Consider the following 21,196-nt stretch of genomic DNA (forward strand, 5'->3'; position numbering starts at 1 on the left):
GTTGGTTCTCATGTGACAGTGTTCTACCTTAACAGCTTTTGTCTCAGCATCTACTTGTCTGAGCCACATCTTCTGCCTATAATTGACTGTAACATTTCAAATGTGGTTTAACTTTTAGTGGCACAGAGAGAGTGTAAAGCAGCTGAGTTCTCCCATAAGGTGGATGTAAAAACATTGAAAAAGAGTATAAGAAATACCTCATCCTAAAATTGAAACAGAAGAGTGAAAAAAAATGGACCTAATTAGCTATTTGTGGACATGACCCCAGAAAATAAGTCACTGTGAGAGAAGATTCATAGGTATATTGCCACAAAAAATGATGGGAGGGGAGCTGACCCAGATTTGCTCCCTAAAATCATCTGAGAGAGGGATCAATTTATAGCTTAACCAATATATCCTCTGATGCATTAAAATTCCTGGTTAAGATAATGGTGAGTGAGAGATGTTTTGGTGTTGATAAATAGTGGGGGAAAGGCAAAAGAAGAATTCTCAGTCTGCCTGTCCTCAGCACTGGGCAAGGAAAGGCTGCTGTGGTTCTAGAGAACTCTTTTCCTTTGTTATTTAAAGCTTGATGCTAGGCCAGGTAAAGGGCTGGGGAAGAGTGTGACTAGGATTCAGTGTAATCTGTTACGGTGATATATCAGTATCCAAGTATCTGCTGAATTTTTACCTGGAAAGAGTACTGGTGTTGGCATCATAAGACCATTTTTTGAATGGTATCTGCTCTTTATTTCTACTCTGTGGCCTTGGGCAGATCAGCTAGCCCCTCTAAGCATGTTTCCCAATCTATAAAATGAGGGTGATAATGTTTGCCATAAGCCATTCATAGAGTTATTGAAAAACTGAAATAAAAAGTATTAAAAGGAACATAGAAAATTTAAAGTGCTGCATGTACAGTGTTGAAGCATCAGAGTAGGTGGTTCTTGACAGTAAGCAAATGGCTATTTCTTTTCTTTTTACAGCATGAGTGTGTTTGGCAACCTCTTTCTCCACAAATAGTCCAAATCAACACTTCATGGCAAATCATATTAAATTTAGCACATATTCTATGTGAAATAAAATATGAAACAAAGAAAAAGCTCTTAGAGATGTTCGTTGCAGCATTATTTATATCTGAAAACAATATGTCTCCAAGTATAGGAGAATGGTTAAATAAATTTTAAATCACCCATAAAATGTAAATATGTAGCTGAATACATATTTATGAAACATTTATGATATATAAATATTAATGAAGAGCTTTTAATGATATGTTTATATAATACTATTTCATATGTGTAAAAATGCTTAGAAAAAATACATAGCAATACCCTGCAATGTCAATAATTTTCTTCTGAGTGCTAACGGTGTGTATAATTTCTTTTCTAATATATGTATACATTTACCTTAAAAATTGCCACAGATGCTAAATGAGTGAAGTCTTAGGAAACAAGCATAACATTTGGAAAACTTGATTATTTTTAGTGTCAACAAGGATGATATTTATGTTATGTGATATACATGTATATGGGTATTTATGGACTATGCTTTCTAATGTGAGGTGGCATGGACTCATGCAACCATCATTTATAAATGGTAAAGTCTGCAAATGATGAAGAAATCATGGTTTTCTGCAGGAGGTTATTAAATGTGATCTTTGTTCTCTCTGCTTCAGGTGCTGATAGTCTGCAGCACAGGTTTGGCTGGGATTATGCTGCTCAACTACCAGCAAGATTACACAGTATGGGTGCTGCCTCTGATCATCGTCTGCCTCTTTGCTTTCCTAGTCGCTCATTGCTTCCTGTCCATTTACGAAATGGTAGTGGATGTATTATTCTTGTGTTTTGCCATTGATACAAAATACAATGATGGGAGCCCAGGCAGAGAATTTTATATGGATAAAGTGCTGATGGTAAGTACCACAAATGCCCTCTACTGCTTTAAGGATAAAAATACTAATATAAATATTTTGTAGACCATTCTCTGTATTTAGTTCCCATTATATGAAACTGAGTAATTCAGAATTAAACCTTCAGCACCCGTGAATGAGGTTAGTCTTGGGGAAATCAGGGAAGAAGATCCTCTTGGCATGAACGAGACCATTTCAAATCTACCTAGCTAGAGCAGTTTCCCATTAATAGTCCTGAGTTCACACTATTCCATACTGCTCTCTCCATCTCTCCAGTTAGATACACTTGAATAGACTTCTTTAGCCCTTGAACTGGAACATTGGACAGCTGGTGTTCTAAATGCCTTTTCCTGAATCAGAGCTCAAAGACAAAAAGTTTTATTTCCCAGGTTGTAGTGCCTATCTGTATTTCTCCATCCACCACCTTTCCAAGTATTATTGCTGTCAGCCCTGTTAAAACTCATTATCCTAAGTATGCCAGGCCAAACTGAAGGAGTTTTGTAATGAATACAGGTTATCAGACCCATGACTGGTAGATGGTATTGTTTTCCATTAGTCAAGATCTGAACCTTTACACAGATATTATATTCAGATTCTTTATAGTTACGTAGCCTCTGCAGCCTCCCTATATTAGAACCTCAATTAAATTTTTTAAAAAATTTAGAAACCATTCTAATATGGTTTAAATACTAGTATCAATGTCAAATGCTGCCCAATTAAAGATGTGTTTTAATAAAACTGTAAAATATTCCTATCTCAAGAATGGATAATATTTAAGATTAAACATTAGACCTTGAAATAACAAACCATCTTCCAGAAACATGGTTTATCCAGTTAAATCTAAAATAAATGTATTAATAAATAAGCTAGATTCTTTTTTTTTTTTTCAATCTCGAAAATTCCAAGTGATTCAACTGACCTATTTGGTACTCATTATCTCTTTTACTAAGAACATTACCAGCTACATTTTGGACATTTTCATAATCTCAATTATAATCCTAACTGATTATTTTCATAATGGAATTTGACATAGAAGCATCGCATCTCTCTTGTGATTAAGGCATTTAGGAGGAGAGGTTTGTTTTTGTTTTTTAAGCCGCTGAAGAAAAGCAGAGTAAAAAATATAGTTTTTATTATTTTAGTTTTCTCTATAAGAATGATGAGATATTGAACGAGGAAGTGCTCCATAAACTTTGACAGGATAAAAATGTTTCCTTCAGGGCATAATCCCATTTTAACTACTTCTATCCACTGGTTCTGGTTGTTACTCCCTGTCTTCCTGCTTTATGGAGTAATTTCAAGGCCAGATAGACTTTTTTTTTTTCAAGTAGCTTATTTATGGCTTGGTAAAAACAGTATACTATACTTAGTAGTATCAATGCTTTCTTTTACCTCCTAGGGTTATTTTAAAGAGGAGGCTTATAGAGTAAAATGTTGTTGCTTTTCCATTTAACCTTGATATGGAAAAAGTAACACAACAAATAAAACAATATTCTAAGTGTGGAAAAATAGTCTTTTCTAAAAAACAAAAGATATTTTCTCTTTCACATAGAACTAACATCTCTTTGAGCCTAAGTGAAATTGTCACAAGGAATGGTGGGAAAAAAGGTTTTATATCAACAGATTGCATCCCCACAAATTTAGCTGCTCTTGTGTGTGGTACCAAATATTACTTATTGCTATGTTTTTAGGCCATCCATTTACCATTACTGAGTCAAAAATGTAAATGTTCTTTAGAAATCATCTACCAACTGAAGTCTGAAAGGACCTAAGAATTTATGTAATTTGGTCCCTGTTTTGCAGGAGTTTGTGGAAAACAGTAGGAAAGCAATGAAAGAAGCTGGTAAGGGAGGTGTTGCAGATGCCAGAGAGCTGAAACCGATGGTAGGTGGAGATGAGGAGGTGGCCGCCCTCCAAGAATTTCACTTTCACTTCCTCTCTCTCTCTCTCTTCACTGACTGCACTTCTTCCGGAGAAGCTTTTGTGATCTGTGTCACGCAGGACGTGCTGCTCTTTCTGTTTGTGTGTTTACCCATCACTTGGATGGCAGAATTCTTGTCACAACTGAGACCACCTTCTGTAAAAGTAAGCTGAAAGGAACAGTGTTCATGGTGGGGCAGGGGATATTTTTGTCCCTGAGGTGAACTTGCAGTTTCCATTTTTTTCTTTTTAACTGTCAGTGTTTAGTTTTCATGGGACTGAACATTTGGTTGTGCACTTGAACTGACAGTTTGATACTTATTTTAGAAGTGATGATAGCAATTCCTTTCAACTTGCTGAAATTCATATTCCCCCCTTCTTTTAATATTGGTTTGTTTATGTTGCTGTCTTTTCCCCTTTGCTGACTTTTTCTTCTGTTGCCTGGATTGTACTTTCTTTGTTTCTTAAGCTATTTTTCAGTAGCAAACAAGGCTATTTCCATCAACACCCACATTCCCACTCAATAAGACAATCTGGTCTTCTCCAGCCTCAGCTTAATTGTGAGAAAGATAAATTACCTCTGGTCAGTGATATATATAACCACTCTCCTTTCATTTGATAAAAGCAACTTAAAGTTAACCAGTGTAAGAAAATCCTGAGTAGCTTTTCCCATATATGCTCTTACCACTGCATAACGACAGATGTCTTTAGCTATATTGGTCTAATTACTGCTTGTATTACAAGTGTATTATTCTTAAATAGCATGTTTATTTCAGAATATTATATAATTGCCTACATCCTTAAACACTTAATTTTAAAACAATGTGCCTTCTATTTGCATATAATGTCCAAAAAAAGGAGAGGTGAGGACTCTCTTTTCTTTCTCCTTTATACTTTAATAAATGGTTTGATTTGTAGGTGTCCAACTTAAGAAATATGTAGTATAAAACAAGCCCATTTAAGTATGTAAGAATAAAGGAAATGGCTTCATTGCAGGGGTGGGGGGGTGGTATATGTACATGCAAAATAACTGCATATTCAACCTACATTAAAGCCTCAACAGAATGCTTGGATATAAACTCTTCTCTGTAACCCCATCCAGTGCCTGTTTTGGTGTTGCTCTTAATAGCATTGATGATGATAAAGTCAAAACTTCAATGTTTATATTCCCACGGCACAGATCACTCTAATCATAAGTAAGAGCATGTAGAATGGCCATGTAACTCTTATTTTTAAGTGTGCATCAGACAGAACTGGATGAACAGGGAGGGGGCGCTAATCACCAATCCCTCCTGTCAGGTTCCTTGCCTCCCTACCCTTTCTTTCTGCATCCCTCTTACTTCATGTGGGCTGAGGGGGACCACAGTGAAAATTCTGCCAACCCTAAGATAGCCTGGAAAAATGAGGAAGGTTTCCTTCTTGCCACTGCTTGGTTGTCCTAATTGTTCAGAAAATAAGGTTTCAAACCTAAAACTTTTAAAAGACATATAAAATCTTAAAATGTAAACCACCCTTCCCCCCTTTTCTGTCTTTCCAGTGGTTGAAGCGTACATTAAATCACTCTTCAGTAACAAGCATTTAAAGAAAGGGAGAAATAATTAGAGGTTTAGGACTAGCTACTTCGACCATGAATTGGCATGTATTTCTGTATTATTCTTGAGGGAAAGATAGCTGAATTGTGGTAGACCAGAATGCAAATATACCTTCTCTTACCTAAACCCCTGATTCATAGGTATTAATAGTAGGAGAATTGCCTAGGTTATGTGGCATTCATCAGAAGCCAAAAATGTAGAAATGTTTTCCCCCTAATATTACTTTCAGCTTTAAATTAATGTCCCTTAATTCAAACACCACATTAAAATCTTCATTCCACTTTTACTTTTATTTTATGTTATTCGTTGCTTGCAGATTAATGGCAAAGCCCTCTGCCGTCTCCCAAAATACATCTTCTATGTGCATTGTTTTTCTGGTGCTTTGGACATTGTAGCATTTGATCTCTAAGAATGACGTTTTAAGTGGTTCAGAAAGTCCCCATGAGAGATGTGTGAATTGTTGCTCACAGGATAGTTAAATCTTTCAAGCATATCAGTACCTCTAAATCTGCTCTCTTTCGAAGTATGCATGGTAAGAGTTGACCCGTAATACCACCACCATCTTGTGTGTGTCCCTAAAGAAGTACCTGAGAAACTCCATCCTAAAGTTTGGGGATTGGTAGAATTTACGATTGCTTATTTGTATTTGCTTGGTTTAATTCACATGTTATTCCCATAGATGAAAGTTCTGTTAACAGAGCGTCATAACTATTTTGCTGCATCTGTAGAAACACTGCTGTTGGAGTTCACTGTCTGTCTCCTTAATGGGATAGTTTAATATGGGTTTTTTTTAAGTCTATAAAATAATGTTCAGAAAAATGAGGTTTAAATTTTTACTTTTGACAGGACATCACTAAACTAAACATAAGTACTTCCAGTTTTCCTCTTAGACTTTTTTTTTTTGAGAGAGCCTCACTAGTTAAGGAAACTTTGAAGGTTTGTAAGGTCTTTCTATAAATCTTTGAAAATTATTTTAGAAAAATTTACCAAATGTGATGTAGAGGTTTAAGAAAGAGACATCTGGCCATCTGCTCGCTATCATACAGGAAAAACTTAGAGAAAATGGAGGAAAAAACCTGGACACTATAACAATATAGACTAGAGATGAATTCTCTGCATATCTCAAAGATGACCCAGAGGGAAGTGTGACTTTCAACAGTCACAGGAATTCCAGCCCCTGGAATTTAGGTTTGGGGGAGAAGGATTCTCAATCCATTTTGCTTTACTGCTGTTTGTGACCATCTGTGTATCTGTAACATCATTCATGATCTCCTTTTAATGGTAATTGTCTAAGATTATACTCTGTATGACTTTGTTTTCTAGGCTTCGGGAGCAAGTTCTGCTTGAACCTAGCCGACCGTTATGGAACCCATTGACATTCCAAAACAATATATACACATAACTATGTATTTGTGTGTGTGGGTGTGTGTATATATGTATATGTATGTGTGTATATATATGTATATGTATATACACACACACACATAATCAGCCAAAATCAGAGAACAGGAACAGGGATTTAATACCTTTTTTATGCTTATTTTTGTCAAACATGTACTCCTTTCATACGGGTGGCTTTTACAAGGCAACTGCCGTCATTTAATGTTTTCAATTGTAATTGTCTTAATGGAAATGTTAAGATTCATATCTGATTAACATTTTTAATAACTTAGAGGAGATTTTAACTTTAGTTATTTAAATTAGGTAAAATTATTGTACCGAATTCTCTGTCTAACGTTCATTCAGGGGTGATTTCCCTGATGTGTGCATAAAAATCAAGACCTTATTTTACTGATGCATAAGTCCTAGTGGGATGAGACTAGGCATATGCTTTCAGGTAAATAAGGAGTTACTCCATTCAGTTTTCCCCAATCAAAGAAGCCATGTCGTTTTCCTTTTAGAAACATACAAGTGGATCCAATATGGGAATTTTCGTAATAGCTCATGCATTTGTCAGCCAACATTAAAAAGTAACCAACTCCTCAGGTATTTGTAGTTTACCCTAATGCTTCTATAAGAGAGTAGGTAAAAAAGGAAAGGGTAGATAATCTTTCTTATGCAAACTTTTCTCTTATATTTTGTCTTTCTTTCATTTTGACGTCAGTAGCATCCTCCACACATTTGTGTGCCTGATTTGAAAGGAAGCTGGGGTACCCAGCAAGTTTAGCCTTTAAGTTTCTGTGTATAGGTTTGCAGACTAAGTAATGCTGGAAGGAATGAAAAAGGGAGAGAAACATGCAACACAAAGCATTGAAAATTCTGGTACTTGGGTTTCTGCTTCAGAGGAACTTCAGTGGCTTAGGGCTAAATAGCCATTTTATTCAAATGCTTGCTATAAAATCTGAAAACATACTGGCAGGTGCTCCTCTCCTTGACAATACATTAAGTATCCAGAATTCTACAATGTTTAACTGAAGAATTGGTTAATGTTTTGATCCTCAAGTGTTGAACGTTCTTTGTGTTTGGGGATGGGTTTTGGGTTTTGGGGGGTTTTTTAATTCCTGAAGCTTACCAGATATGAATGGCTAATATTTCATTGTTCTGCTTATTGTAATGGTGAATGCTTTAAGAAAAAAAAGTGTAATTTGCTAAGAATAATTCATGATCTGTTTATGCGATAACTCCTTTTTGTTACAATTTTTTTAAAAAAAGCTATTTTTGTTAATGTAAAGTAAATATTTCAGAGCAGATTTTTTAAACTTATTGCACTAAATATAGGCTCTGTACAAAAAAAAAAAAAAAAAAAAAAAAGCCTCAGCATTTTATCTTTCCATGGAAGGAGAATCTTTTGAAAGAAAGCATTGCCTCCTACCAGAATTAGACAGTGAATTAGACCGGTATTATGGAAATGTGTACAATTAATGTCACTAGGGCTTAATAAGCAGCTGTTTGCTAATGTGCTTCCTTTCAAAGGGTTGGACCTTTAAATTTCTGCAAAAGGTAAATTGTATTTTTTTTTAAGTATCCATGTTCTTTACTCTAGCTAGGCTAAAATTTGCTAAATGCCTCGGTTTCTTTTCAAAGCTCATGTAATATTTCTGATTTTTCAGAATATTTGCAATAACAGTCCAGAATTTTTTTTTTTTTTTTTAAAGAAACAGGAGCTCACGTCTTGGCAAGATCACAGAAAACAATATTGTGAGAGTAGCTATTTTGAAACAGTTAATTCTCCAGAAGTTAACATTCTAACATGTGATGTCACTAAACGATATCATTGTACTCTTTTATATCATTTGAAATGGAATAAATATAATTACGTAACTAACAATTATCCAAATAGGTGAGAGAGCAAATCATGTAAGAAAATTCAGACTACCTTCAGTTTCCTAGCCACACAGATTGTGGACATTAAGAAACATTGGGAAGTAAATTTAGGATTGGCAAAAGTATGGAAGATGGGTATCAGAACAGAAGACATTCATTACAGGAGCTACTTATCTTAGGAGGTGTCCCTCCAGAGTGACCTGGTGGAATTATTGAATTTGGAAATTAGCTTCTCCTCACTTGGACGTCCCGGCACCATGGACTCCTGCTGCTGCCTGTTCTCTATGCTCGCAATCTCAGCTGTTTGGAAGCCAACAGGAATGCTTTCTAATTATCATTTGCAACTAGAACTGTAATCAGAAAGAAATTTTGTATTTTTGTATAACTTGATTGTGTGCCATTTTATATAACAGGTCCTGTTTTACAAATAAATTTTGTTTTACTAACATTGTGTTTAGCAATTATGATCTATGTGTAACCATGTCATTTGAGTTCCAAATTAATTGCCAGGCTGTTTCCCCTAAGTGAATATGTGTGCCATATAGGTAGATATATGCAGATATGCATATATATTACACAGACACTCACAGAGAGATATTTGACTTACAGACTATCACTCTCTCATGAGCTTCATTCGTTGATGCATTTCAGAGAGCCTCACAGAGGCTTTTAGCGATATTTGAATGTTTTGAGGCTATGTTCGGATAGACCTGCTGCCGCTGTCATTCCTCGTGAGCCGTTCTTCAGCTGGCTCTGGGCTGCCTTATTGCTGTTCTCTCACTGCCTCCATCTCTGCCCAAGTGAGAATAGATGAAGGACCAAAATTATCTGTGAAATGTGGTTACCTGAATACTTTTATCAACCAGTGACTCTGTGTGGTGGGTTCTGTCTTTTGTCTGCGGTGGATCTTCAAAATTGTGTTCAGGACGCCTACTTCCAGAGTTAAGTTAGCATCTGCAGTTGTCAGTGGTGATCACAGTGAGAAGAGAATCGTGATCGTTTGCTGCCATTGGAAAATTAAGGTTCTGGTGCCTGATTTAGACTTTCTAGGCTCCTGCCTCAAGAGTAAGCTCTGCCGTGTATGATATGCAAGGGAAAAGGTTATATTTCGATATAAATCCAAGAGACCCATCTTCTGTGGGAGGCTTACCAGTACGTTAGGTAAACATTAGGAATTTAGCCAGAGCGCTGAGATTGTATAATCTCTGCACCGACGAGCACAGCTCAAAGCAGGCTCTTCCTTTAAACCATTTAATGCAATGTTTAATGTTTAAGGATCAAAGCTTTTATCCTATCCTATAGCATAATTAAGTCCTATGTTACTGCAATATAAGTAGCTTAACTGTGTGTTGGTCCCTAAACTTTTTGCATAATGGTTGAGGAGGGGGCATTCACTGAGTCTATTTAAAAATTAAGCTGGAAATAAGTTTTTCCTTTGTAGAGATGCTCCCTTACTCTAATTTTGTCTTTTTTTTTTCAGCCAAGTGCGTTAAGCTGCCAGTTCCCAATACCACTGACCTCGGTATCTGCCAAGGGCTCCCTTATCTTCCCAGGGCAGTTTCAGGATTTCACCCCAGTAGGGGGTGGTGAGGAGATGACCCCTTTTATAGTGGTCCTGAGCCCCTTGAAACCGGAGTAATGCTCCTCTGCTCCACCCTCTCCCTTAAAATAGCTGCGGAAACTACAGGCACCAAATATTTGTGAGGCCATGTTAGTGCCCTCAAGACCCCGACCATTTCCACCAAGCACCACTAATAGCTAATAAAGGCCATTTCAAGAGGGCTCCTGGCCTTCAAAGTAGAATTCTGGGGTCAGTTCTAAAACCAGAGCTGCCAATTATGGTGACCTGAACATTTTATCTTATTTTTCATCAGCAACCTCACTTGAATTTTTGGAGTTTCCAATAGCCTTTAACACAGCCTCTGAGAAGTTTCCTTCAGAAAGGTCTTTAAAAGTTTTCACCTTTTCAGTAAGTTCTCTACTGCATTTTTACCGCTACTTAAAAAAACAAAATCAAAATCCTCAGAGTCTGGAGGCTTATCAATGCACTTGCCACAGTTAATCTCTGTATTCTTTTCATATATTCCATCTGACAGATAAAAGTGCACTATAATGGCTTGCCTAGAGTTTTTAAGATGTGGTCTGTGAATATATATTGGAAAATTGTGGGTTCATAAGTAAATGCATAAAGCAGAGCTTTGTGTATTATATAATCACAGTGCAGAATGCCTTTTGCTTTAAATGCATATTCATGTATCTTTGTGTACTAAGGAATACATGTTAGCCCATTTGAAAAGTAGGCACTCTTCATATACAGTGGCTACTTTCAGAATAAGCTCATCTTTTTAATGACACATAGCCCACATTGTGAAAAAGCAGGGTGCTTGAATGTGCCAAGAGAAAATATAAAGCTAGCAAACTTAGAAAACAAAATAAAAAGCTAAACATGTTGTACACACCGAAAAATTTTAAATAGCACACTTTCCCCCATTCACATTTCATAAATTTGAGTCAAATTCTTATTCTCCAAGTTTTAATTTAAGAGGAAATTTTTAATCCAAAATTTAAATCTTTGAAGATATCTTTCTTACAAAAAACTTCAGTGCAGTGTTTTTAAACTTGAGAATTTCTGTGGAAAACCTTTCTTTTCTATGGAAATATTATAGTACCTTTTCTTCCACCCCATCTCCTTGATTTTTATATGTGTAAAAAAAAGACAAATGATGCTTCCATTTCAGTATCACATGAACAGCTATCACTTTTCTAAATTAAATGAGCAGGATTTAGGTTGGATATTTTTTAAAGGAATTCATTAGTAAATTTGTGGAAAAGATATGCAATTGTTAGAGACCCAAATATTAGGCTATTTTCTTCAGTTTTGATACTCAGTTTTACAATATAAATGATTTCCTGAGGAATAAACATTCTAGACCAGGGAATTCAGAATAGTAAGGCTTTCAGGTTACTCATGGTCTAGGCAAGATCTAGCTGAACATGAAAACGTTGTAATTTCCAAATGTTTCAGAAATCTTTCACTTTTATTTTCTAAGACCCGAATTTAGTATTTGATATTCAAAAGCAGGTTCTTAATCTTTTGAGGGGACCAAGGGCCCCTTTGAGAAGCTTATGAAAGCAATGAACTACCTTTCTCTCAAAGTCACATAGCCTACTTAGGAACATTTAAAATACTAATAGAATTTCGGGACCCTCAGACTGCCAGTCTCCACCCAGCCCCCAGCCCCTCAGGGCCTAAGGAACACAAGTCAGAGGCTGCTCTAAAGTTGGTTTGATAATGTGTTTTGAAATAAAGTAGTGATTAGGCCTCCACTGAAGATACTTTTAAGATGGTACTTACCAATTTCAGACCTGGAATCGTTTTTTTTTAATTGAAGTATAGTTGATTTACAATGTTGTGTTAATTTCTGCTGTACAGTAAAGTGATTCAGTTATATATATATACTTTTTTTAAATATTCTTTTCCATTTTGGTTTATCATAGGATACTGAATATAGTGCTCTATATTCACTATAGTGAATATAGTGCTATACAGTAGGACCTTGTTGTCTGGAATCCTTTTTATAACTTGAAAACTTCTAGTACCAGCTTTGAAAATCAAAACCACACTAATCTGAATGAAAAACAGGACGTCAACACTGAATCTTCAAGACAGTAAGATTTCTCTCCTTGGAGGTGTGAGGTTGTATGTGTCCTACGATGAATTTTTGGCAAGGTACCAAATTAGTTGCAATGGACAAGAAAATCCAAGAAGAAGTGAATAGGGAATCCCTGTAATTATCCATCTACCAAAACACTAGATTCTTTATTATTGTCACTCAGCTATGACATCTGTAGCATAGTGTTTTCAGTTAGATCACTGTCTAAAAATATACCTCTGTCAACATGACCAAGAACATTTGAAGATGGTGATAAATTAGCAAATTTACCGTAGTCCATAGCTGACAAAAAACTTTTAGTGGAAAGTTGGAGGAGCAGATGCTGGGGGGACAAATTCAAAAGTTATTTTTTTCTCCTTCGTAAATCAGTGAGGCTTTCCTCCTGTTTTCCGGTCACCACTAGAGCAGCCTTGGACCACTGCCCATGGGACTGTGCCTCCACTCCCCCCCCATCCACATCACCTTCTTTCTTTAGGGAGCATGTGGGTTTCTTCACATTTACACCTTACTATTAGGTAAGCTTGCTGCAACTATATGGAGGGTCCTCTGGGCCCTTGAAAAAGCAGGCAGACATCCTTAAAGGAATTTGAAGTTTTTTAAGATTTGATTCCAGGCGGTCATGACCTGTAGTCAGACATCAAACTATTACCTACATTTTCAAGCTGAAGAAAGCAGTGGAAATGTCTTAATTGACTGGTGAAGAAAATAGAAAAGTCAGCTCTCCTCCCCACCCCCCAACCCCAGAAGAACTCTATTGAACCTTCCACAGTAGCAAAGGGAGAGACCACAGGTGGAAGTTCCCATATTGGGTGGAAAAGGGCCCAAGTCCGGTGTAAGTATCTATATTTGATAATGTCTTTTTGTCATAGAAGTGTATGACCTAAAGGAAATGTCTTGACTTTCACATAGGAATCTGATCCACCCATCCCATCAGCTAGGAAATTAGTTTGAGTTAGTTTTTTGTTTTTTTTTTAACAGATGTAACTTTATTTATTTATTTATTATTTTTTTTTTTTTGGGTGTGTTGGGTCTTCGTTTCTGTGCGAGGGCTTTCTCTAGTTGCGGCGAGCGGGGGCCACTCTTCACTGCGGTGCACGGGCCACTCACTGTCGCAGCCTCTTGTTGCGGAGCACAGGCTCCAGACGCGCAGGCTCAGTAGTTGTGGCTCACGGGCCCATTTGCTCCGTGGCATGTGGGATCTTCCCAGACCAGGGCTCGAACCCGTGTCCCCTGCATTGGCAGGCAGACTCTCAACCACTGCACCACCAGGGAAGCCCCAGTTATTTTTTGAGGAATAATGTGTTAAACCATTCTATGTGAGTAAAGTAAGCACTGAAAAGAAGACTTGAGGGACTTCCGTGGTGGTCCAGTGGTTAAGATTCCGCGCTTCCAATGCAGGGGACGTGTGGGTTCGATCCCTGGTCAGGAAACTAAGATCCCACATGCTGCACAGTGCGGCCAAAAAGAAAAAAAAAAAAAAACAACAAAAAAGAAAAGACTTGAGGAATGAATGGACACAGGACTGGAGTGAACGTCCTACCAGCATCCTGCAGACCATTCTACCTGCCACTAGAAAGTGTGAGCACTTCCTTCATTTACCACATGGATCATTAAGACAGGATTCTTTTCAAAAATTGTATGAGGTGATTCATAGGAATGAAACAATACTAGGACAGCTTTGGGACTGATGATTGGAGACAGAGACTACTGAGTAAATTTTCCCCTTCCTCTGGGTTCTAGCAGTGTTCTCCCAGAACTTTTTGGCCCTCTTGTTTTGGCTAGTTTTGATTTTCAAAGACATCACGGGGGGGATGTTACCTTTCTTCTACTATATTGCCTTAGTGCTACTAGATTATGTTGCTGTTGAGGTTCTCTTGATTTTGTCCATCCTATAAAAGGGTACTGGGAGCTCCATAATGAAGTTTCAGTTACACTGTCTCAGAATATTCTTGACCATTGAATGCACTTCTAATAGATGTGGTACCCAGTGAAATAAATTCAGGAGGTTGTTAGCTGATCTGATTTGTTACAACTAACACAGGAGTGGGGAGAAAAGTGTAGAGGGCACCTAACAAAATGACAGGGGCTCTGGGAAAACAACCAAAGACAAAAGCATATCTTTTGAAGACCTAAGGTCCAACTTTAAGTACTTTCTGCCACAGCCTTCCTGAACTCCTGAGTTTAGAATAGGCTCCTAGAATAAAGCAGCCAAGTCTGAAAGATCAGTCATTGCAGAGGGACCTGCTCTTTGTCTCTCAGGCTCTGAGCCTAACATCCCATCCAGTCAGATCCCATCCAGTGTATGGGGTGATTTGAACAGAAAATGCCCATCAATGTGTTTCGACATCTCACTGCTGTGAAATCCAGCATGAGAAGTATGTTGTGGTGCCACATATTTCTCAATCTGAGGCCTTTTTTGTCTTTTTGGTTTTGCTTTGTTTTACTATTTGCATCCTATTTCACAGTGTCAAAATGAATTTTTGTATCATGTCCGGTCTTTGTCCATTACAAACTATAGGATCATGGTTAAGCCTTCCATGAATTCCCTGGTTTGGGATCTTTTACCTTAGCATTATCTTGAGCTTTTTCCTTATTATTATTTCTTTATTACAGTGTCACTACACTGTATTCAGGTGGGGAAACAAACATGTAGGTGCTTGAACATGCCCCGCAGACATGGTCATAGCCCTGTAGTATTTGTGACTGTCATTGACACAGTGCAGACTTTACAGAGTGTTGTGCTCTCAGAGGACTTTAAAAATATGTATATTAAGCAATTAACTTTCTGGAGTTATCAAATCTTGCTGGGAAATTAACTTCCAAGAGCTCTGAATTGGATGGAATTCCATCTGGCTTCAGAGTACAATGAGCCTATATGAAATGGAGCTTTGAAATGTTTTCCTTGTGCAGAAATATGAACTAGAAAAAAAAGTACTGATCTAATGCTAAGTTTTCTGTGTACTGACTCAGTTTCCAGAATTATAACGAAAACTGTATTTTAGTCTAACAAATGTATAGAATTTTTTTATGTGATAAATAAAATTTTATAGGAAAGAATGTCATTGTCTACTGTGTCGTAGCACTTTCCCATGCCCAGGGTGGTGATGAATAGTGTAGGGGAGGGAAAATAATTGTCCCCCCTACCCTTCTGAGTTCTTAGCTGAGACTCTGTAATAGAAGACACATCAACAAGGGAAAAACACACAGAAGTTTATTAACATGTATACCTCAGGTATACATGTGAGATACCCAGGAAAAATGAGTAACTCCTCTAAGTGGCTTAGAATTCAGATTTAAATACCATCTTAATAGGGAAAGGGGAGAGAGGATGTAGGCCTCTTAGGGGAGAGTAAATGATTTTTAGGAAAGATGAATGGACCCTTAGAGGAATAGCTGGGCGGCATGATAGCTTATGGCAAAGTGTGTCTGGGTGTGGTGTCGACTTCTAGGCTCTTCTCCTGTGATAAGAGTCAATCTCCCCTGGTTGATGAAACTCCTGAGAAGGGGATTTATGACATTTGAGTTCTTTTTGGAGAATCTGTCCAGGGAGATAAGGAGAGTTCAGAGAATACCTCACCCACATTTGCTGGTTTTCAAGTGCCTTCAGCTCGCAGTAATACAACAAAGCGGCATTTTTTTGAGGTGGCATGTCCTGAACTCCTGCAGTCATATTTGGGGGTGGCGTATTCTGCTGTGCTGCAATAGAAAGTGATTGTGGGCAACACCTTGTTTTCAGATTAGGTCAATATGCTGCAAGGGTGCCCTGGAATTGGCCAGCTGTTTCTTTCCAGCATCTCTCAGCATGTTCTAGGATCCCTGAAGTATGAAACATAAATGTACTAAATAAAACCTAATTTCCGAAGTACAAAGTTCATCCACTGCCCAGCCAGGCTTCCTAGCTGGAGTCTGAGTCACTCCGTGAATGCTAAGGCTGCAACTGAATTCAATCATCAGGCAGAGAGGAAAAGCCTGTTAGATAACGTTTACCATGGAAATCACTCGTGCTTGGTACAGTGCCCTGCACATAAATTGAAGCCTGGATCTGTGCTAAGTTGGTGAGCTGGTGGAACTGTGGTGTGCCATAATGTAGGCAGTAAATTATGGAAAAATCAAGCTTGTTGATTTTTCAGCAAGCTTGAGAAGTTTGGAAAAATCAAGCTTGTTTAAAACTAATCCTATTTTAAATGATATTGGGGACTAAGAAAGGGGTGTTCTTAAGTGGAAGACCTTTTGCAATACCAATAAATCTCTCCCAATTTGTTTTTTAATTTTGGATTTTTCTTGAGAGGCTGCTGTACAGACTGCTTTTCATTAGCAAATGTGAGTAATGCCCAGATCATACCCCTAGTTATTTATCTATAACTTGCTTGCCAAAAGAAGTTGTTAGAGAACATTTGTGAGGAGTCCTCAGACACTACAGGTGTTTGAGATACTAAAGAATATTAACCAATCTGGACTGTTAATTCTTTTTGGAGGTGTGGTCCTGATGCAAATGTACACAATTTCTTGTTCCGTAGACCACCTAGTGATTAAAGAGCCTGTGAAAAGCCTCACATCTCCTAAAAGGTACCCAGATATTCTTTTTCTGTTTGGCTATGAAAAGTATAATCTGTATTCAATCTCAAATTTTAGACAGTAAAGAAAAATCCAGAGGGTCTCTTTTAAGAGGCATACTGCTTGTGCGCTTTAGGATAATATATAAGTTGTGATTGAAATTTCAGCTTCAGATGGTGCTCAAAGCTCCTAGAGGTGTCGAAAGTTTCAGAAAGAAGCCAGCATCCTAATGAGGCCCTCTGGCCTCCTATTTTTGACCAGGTGTTGTGGAACTAACCCACAAGGCCAGGCCTCTTCACATTATTGTTAATTTTTTTCAGTTGTTGCAAGTAGCAGTGAAGGTAAGGAATACTTTGTGCCTTTAATTTGATATTGTGCCTCCTTTACTGTCCAAATCCTGAGAAAAATAATTTTAGAAGATATACCTAGGTTACATACTGGAGTCCAGAAAAAGCAAAGCTACGCTATTAGACCACTTCCTGGGCTTATCAGCAATTTCAATAGAAGTCTTAGAGTTCTCTAGGTAGTTATAAGCTCCCTGGCCAGTTATGTCAGACCAGAGAGGCGACAGTAAGGAATTGCCTTCAAGGCAAAACAAAAGGGCTTTCAGTCAACCAAACTCATACTATAACCTCACACTTGGAGACAGGATATTAAGGGTTTGTGTTTGGTCTATTCTCTTTGCCAGAAGGGATTCTCCCAACTTAAAACAAGAAACAATTTTAACACAAAAATTAAAAAAAAAATTTTTTTTTAAAGCAGGCATGTGAAAATTGAGAAAAGGAGATTAACTGTATAAGACGGCTGCACATAAAACTAAACTCCAAGTTTTCTGTCAGTCCCACGAAGAGGAAATCAAGAAAGGTACATAGTTTTATTTATTTTTTTAACATCTTTATTGGAGTATAATTGCTTTACAATGGTGTGTTAGTTTCTGCTTTATAACAAAGTGAATCAGCTATACATATACATATATCCCCATATCTCTTCCCTCTTGCGTCTCCCTCCCTCCCACCCTCCCTATCCCACCCCTCTAGGTGGTCACAAAGCACTGAGCTGATCTCCCTGTGCTATGTGGCTGCTTCCCACTAGCTATCTATTTTACACTTGGTAGTGTATATATGTCCATGCCACTCTCTCACTTTGTCCCAGCTTACCCTTCCCCCTCTTCATGTCCTAAAGTCCATTCTCTAGTAGGTCTGCGTCTTTATTCCCATCCTGCCCCTAGGTTCTTCATGACCTTTTTTTTTTTTAGATTCCATATATATGTGTTAGCATACGGTATTTGTTTTTCTCTTTCTGACTTCACTCTGTGTGACAGGCTCTAGGTCCATCCACCTTACTACAAATAACTCAATTTCGTTCCTTTTTAATGCCTGAGTAATATTCCATTGTATATATGTGCCACATCTTCTTTATCCATTCATCTGATAATGGACACTTAGGTTGCTTCCATGTCCTGGCTATTGTAAATAGAGCTGCAATGAACATTTTGGTACATGACTCTTTTTGAATTATGGTTTTCTCAGGGTATATGGGCAGTAGTGGGATTGCTGGGTCATATGGTAGTTCTATTTTTAGTTTTTTAAGGAACCTCCATACTGTTCTCCATAGTGGCTGTATCAATTTACATTCCCACCAACAGTGCAAGAGGGTTCTCTTTTCTCCACACCCTCTCCAGCATTTATTGTTTATAGATTTTTTGATGATGACCATTCTGACTGGTGTGAGGTGATATCTCATTGTAGTTTTGATTTGCATTTCTCTAATGATTAATGATGTGGAGCATCCTTTCATGTGTTTGTTGGCAATCTGTATATCTTCTTTGGAGAAATGTCTATTTAGGTCTTCTGCCCATTTTTAGATTGGGTTGTTTATTTTTGGTACATAGTTTTAAATGCCTAATAAAAGGAAACATTAAATAGGACTTCAGCAGGAGGGGCTGGGCGGGCATTAAAAATGTTGTAATCTTTAATGACTTGAAATAATGTCTACAGTATAGTCAGTGAAAAAGGGGATAAAGCAGTATTTATAGCATGATCTCATTTATGTAAAAATCAATATTTTTATACATTTTTAAATGACTGAAGGTATAATACATGCTCTCTTAACCAAGTCTGTGGGCACTGGTAGCTGATCGGTTAATTGAAAAATTTGGTTAAGGAGGAGAATCTTTATAAATGAAATGTTTTTTAAAACTACAACAAGTAAATAATCATTGGCCAAACTTTGGCATAGTTATTAGTTCTACTTATGACTCTTTGAGTCCTCTGAAGTTGTCTGTTGTCTTTTTTTTTTTTTTTGGCAGCATTAAACATACCAATAATGTAACCACCAAAAAATGTAAAAATGTGAAATACTGGTTTCTTTAAAATGGATCAAGAATTTAGAGAAGCTAAATAATGAAGCAAGCTGAGTATAGACTCCTAGATTTTTATTTCTTTCCAATGTTTATAATTCTCATGTACACATAATTTGAGTAATATTTTTAGTATCTTATCTTTATAGAGTCTTTCCAAAGCATTCAACTTACTTTTCTTAGAAATTACTCTCTTCATACTCATTGTTTTTATCAATATACATAACATTTAAATAATCATACCATTTGAATAACCACTGCACCTGGCATAACATGTTGGAATAAACACAGCTGACTCTTGCTAAGCACAGTCCGCTGATGCTGAGAACAGTGCACAGGCCGCCCTCCTGGACCATTCAGCCTGCTATGGACATCAGCCAGCACATTCTACCGAGGACTAGAGGTGTCAGTTAATCTGGCAAGATGGTTAAGTGGAAGTCAGCTACCACTCTTGTTACATCAAAATGATAATTATCGTTATCTCTGGGACATGGCATTAGAGTAATTTAATTTTTTCTTTGCTTATCTGTATGTTTAAAATATTCCTGTATTCTTTTTTTTTTTGAAGTAAGCTCTATAGTTTTTTAACATGAAAAAATATAGTTAAGTTAAAAAGCAAATATCCAGGTACGTATAATAAGATGACAGCAACTAAACCCGAGTGATAATAGGCCAATAGGGTAGAAGAGAATTTCCCCAAAACAAATTCTATTATTTATAAGAATTTAATAAGAGCTAAGGCTACACCTCAAAATGAATAAGAAAGGAAAGAATTCATTTAATAAACAGTGTTTAGGACAATTGGCTTTCAGTTTGAAAACAAATCTAAGTCAAATCCAAATGGAATAAGGAATTTTTTTTTTTAATTGGACAGAGGAAAGAGTGGGAAGGACTTAATAAATGTAGAAGAATTGAGGTGGGAGAGGGGGAAACATCAAGCTGGTGGAAGTTGGTGAGGTCCACGTCTCATACTCTGGAAACTGTTATGAGTGAGGCCCGTTTCGTGCGCGTTCACTGTGTCTACAGCAGTGTGCTAAGCATGTCCACGTCCGATCAACAATCATTTCCTGAGACCTGCTCTGGTCAGTAGGATTTATATTCTGGGGACTCTGGTAACTTCACTCCCTGATCTGAAGTAGCTCACAGCCTAATGAGGGAGACAGACAGCAGTGAAGGTGCTTCAGGAGCACATAGGGAGGTGCTGGGTTATTAGGAGAAGCTGTCTGAGCTGTGTCCTGAAGGATGAGTGGGAATGAGCCAGATGATGAGAGGGCAGGAGGGAGGAAGGGAGAAGATTCTTCCCAGAGGAATAGCGCAGGCCATCATATAGCGACACGAGGACACCTCAGTCGTTTAGAAAATCCAGAGCCAAGAATGCGTGGATGGGCAGCAAGAGGTGACCCTGGAGAGGATATGGGAGTTTTGCGCGTTCATTCAGACCTAGAGCCTGTGGGAGACTTGGGACAGAGGGGGAAGGGGGAAGGGGAAGATCCCAGTGGGAAATTTACAGACCTGGTGACTAATTAGATCTGGGGGGAAGGGAAAAGGAATCGTGGAGGTGTACGCTCAGTGTGGGGTATGCCATTTCATTTAAAGATAGGGACTTGCTCCAGATGGCCAAGTTCTTCCAGGCTCTGAGTCTCTAATTCACTGAATACTGGAAATGTTTACCTTTTCTTCTCAGTGCCGTCTGATGCAAAATCTCTGTAACGATAAGAAGGAGCCATTTGGAGAAGAGTTTGAGGGCCTGAAAATATTTCTCTGTGCCAACAAAATTTTTTTCCACTCCCTCATGAAGGAAATCTACCTAATTTCTGGTTTTCATTTAAGAGACCCCAACCTAACAATGGCTTGTACAGCTAAAGTAACTGCAGACAAACTCTTTCTCAATGGCTCTAACTCTGCTCTTCTGCATTGTCACCTTAACAATCTGTGTGTTTCTCTG

At 37.7% G+C, this 21,196-nt stretch overlaps 1 protein-coding gene across 6 annotated transcripts in view; it reads left to right on the forward strand.

Moving 5' to 3' along the window:
• The window catches only part of SLC44A1 (solute carrier family 44 member 1), a 210,013-nt gene that overhangs the window by 145,810 nt on the left and 43,007 nt on the right, over positions 1-21,196 (forward strand). For 2 of the 6 annotated variants that reach the window (XM_082403969.1, XM_082403970.1), the window contains exons 14-15: positions 1,655-1,891; positions 3,692-3,772. In XM_082403969.1, coding sequence (XP_082260095.1) covers positions 1,655-1,891; positions 3,692-3,772 — 318 coding nt within the window. Of the gene's footprint in view, positions 1-1,654; positions 1,892-3,691; positions 6,695-6,723; positions 9,111-12,162; positions 12,334-17,651; positions 17,757-21,196 lie in introns of those variants that run through there. The other 4 variants (XR_014247878.1, XR_014247879.1, XM_082403968.1 and 1 more) reach the window with 4 other exon arrangements.

Source organism: Balaenoptera borealis, assembly GCF_965194805.1.
Source record: "Balaenoptera borealis genome assembly, chromosome: 8".
Lineage (NCBI taxonomy): Eukaryota > Metazoa > Chordata > Mammalia > Artiodactyla > Balaenopteridae > Balaenoptera > Balaenoptera borealis.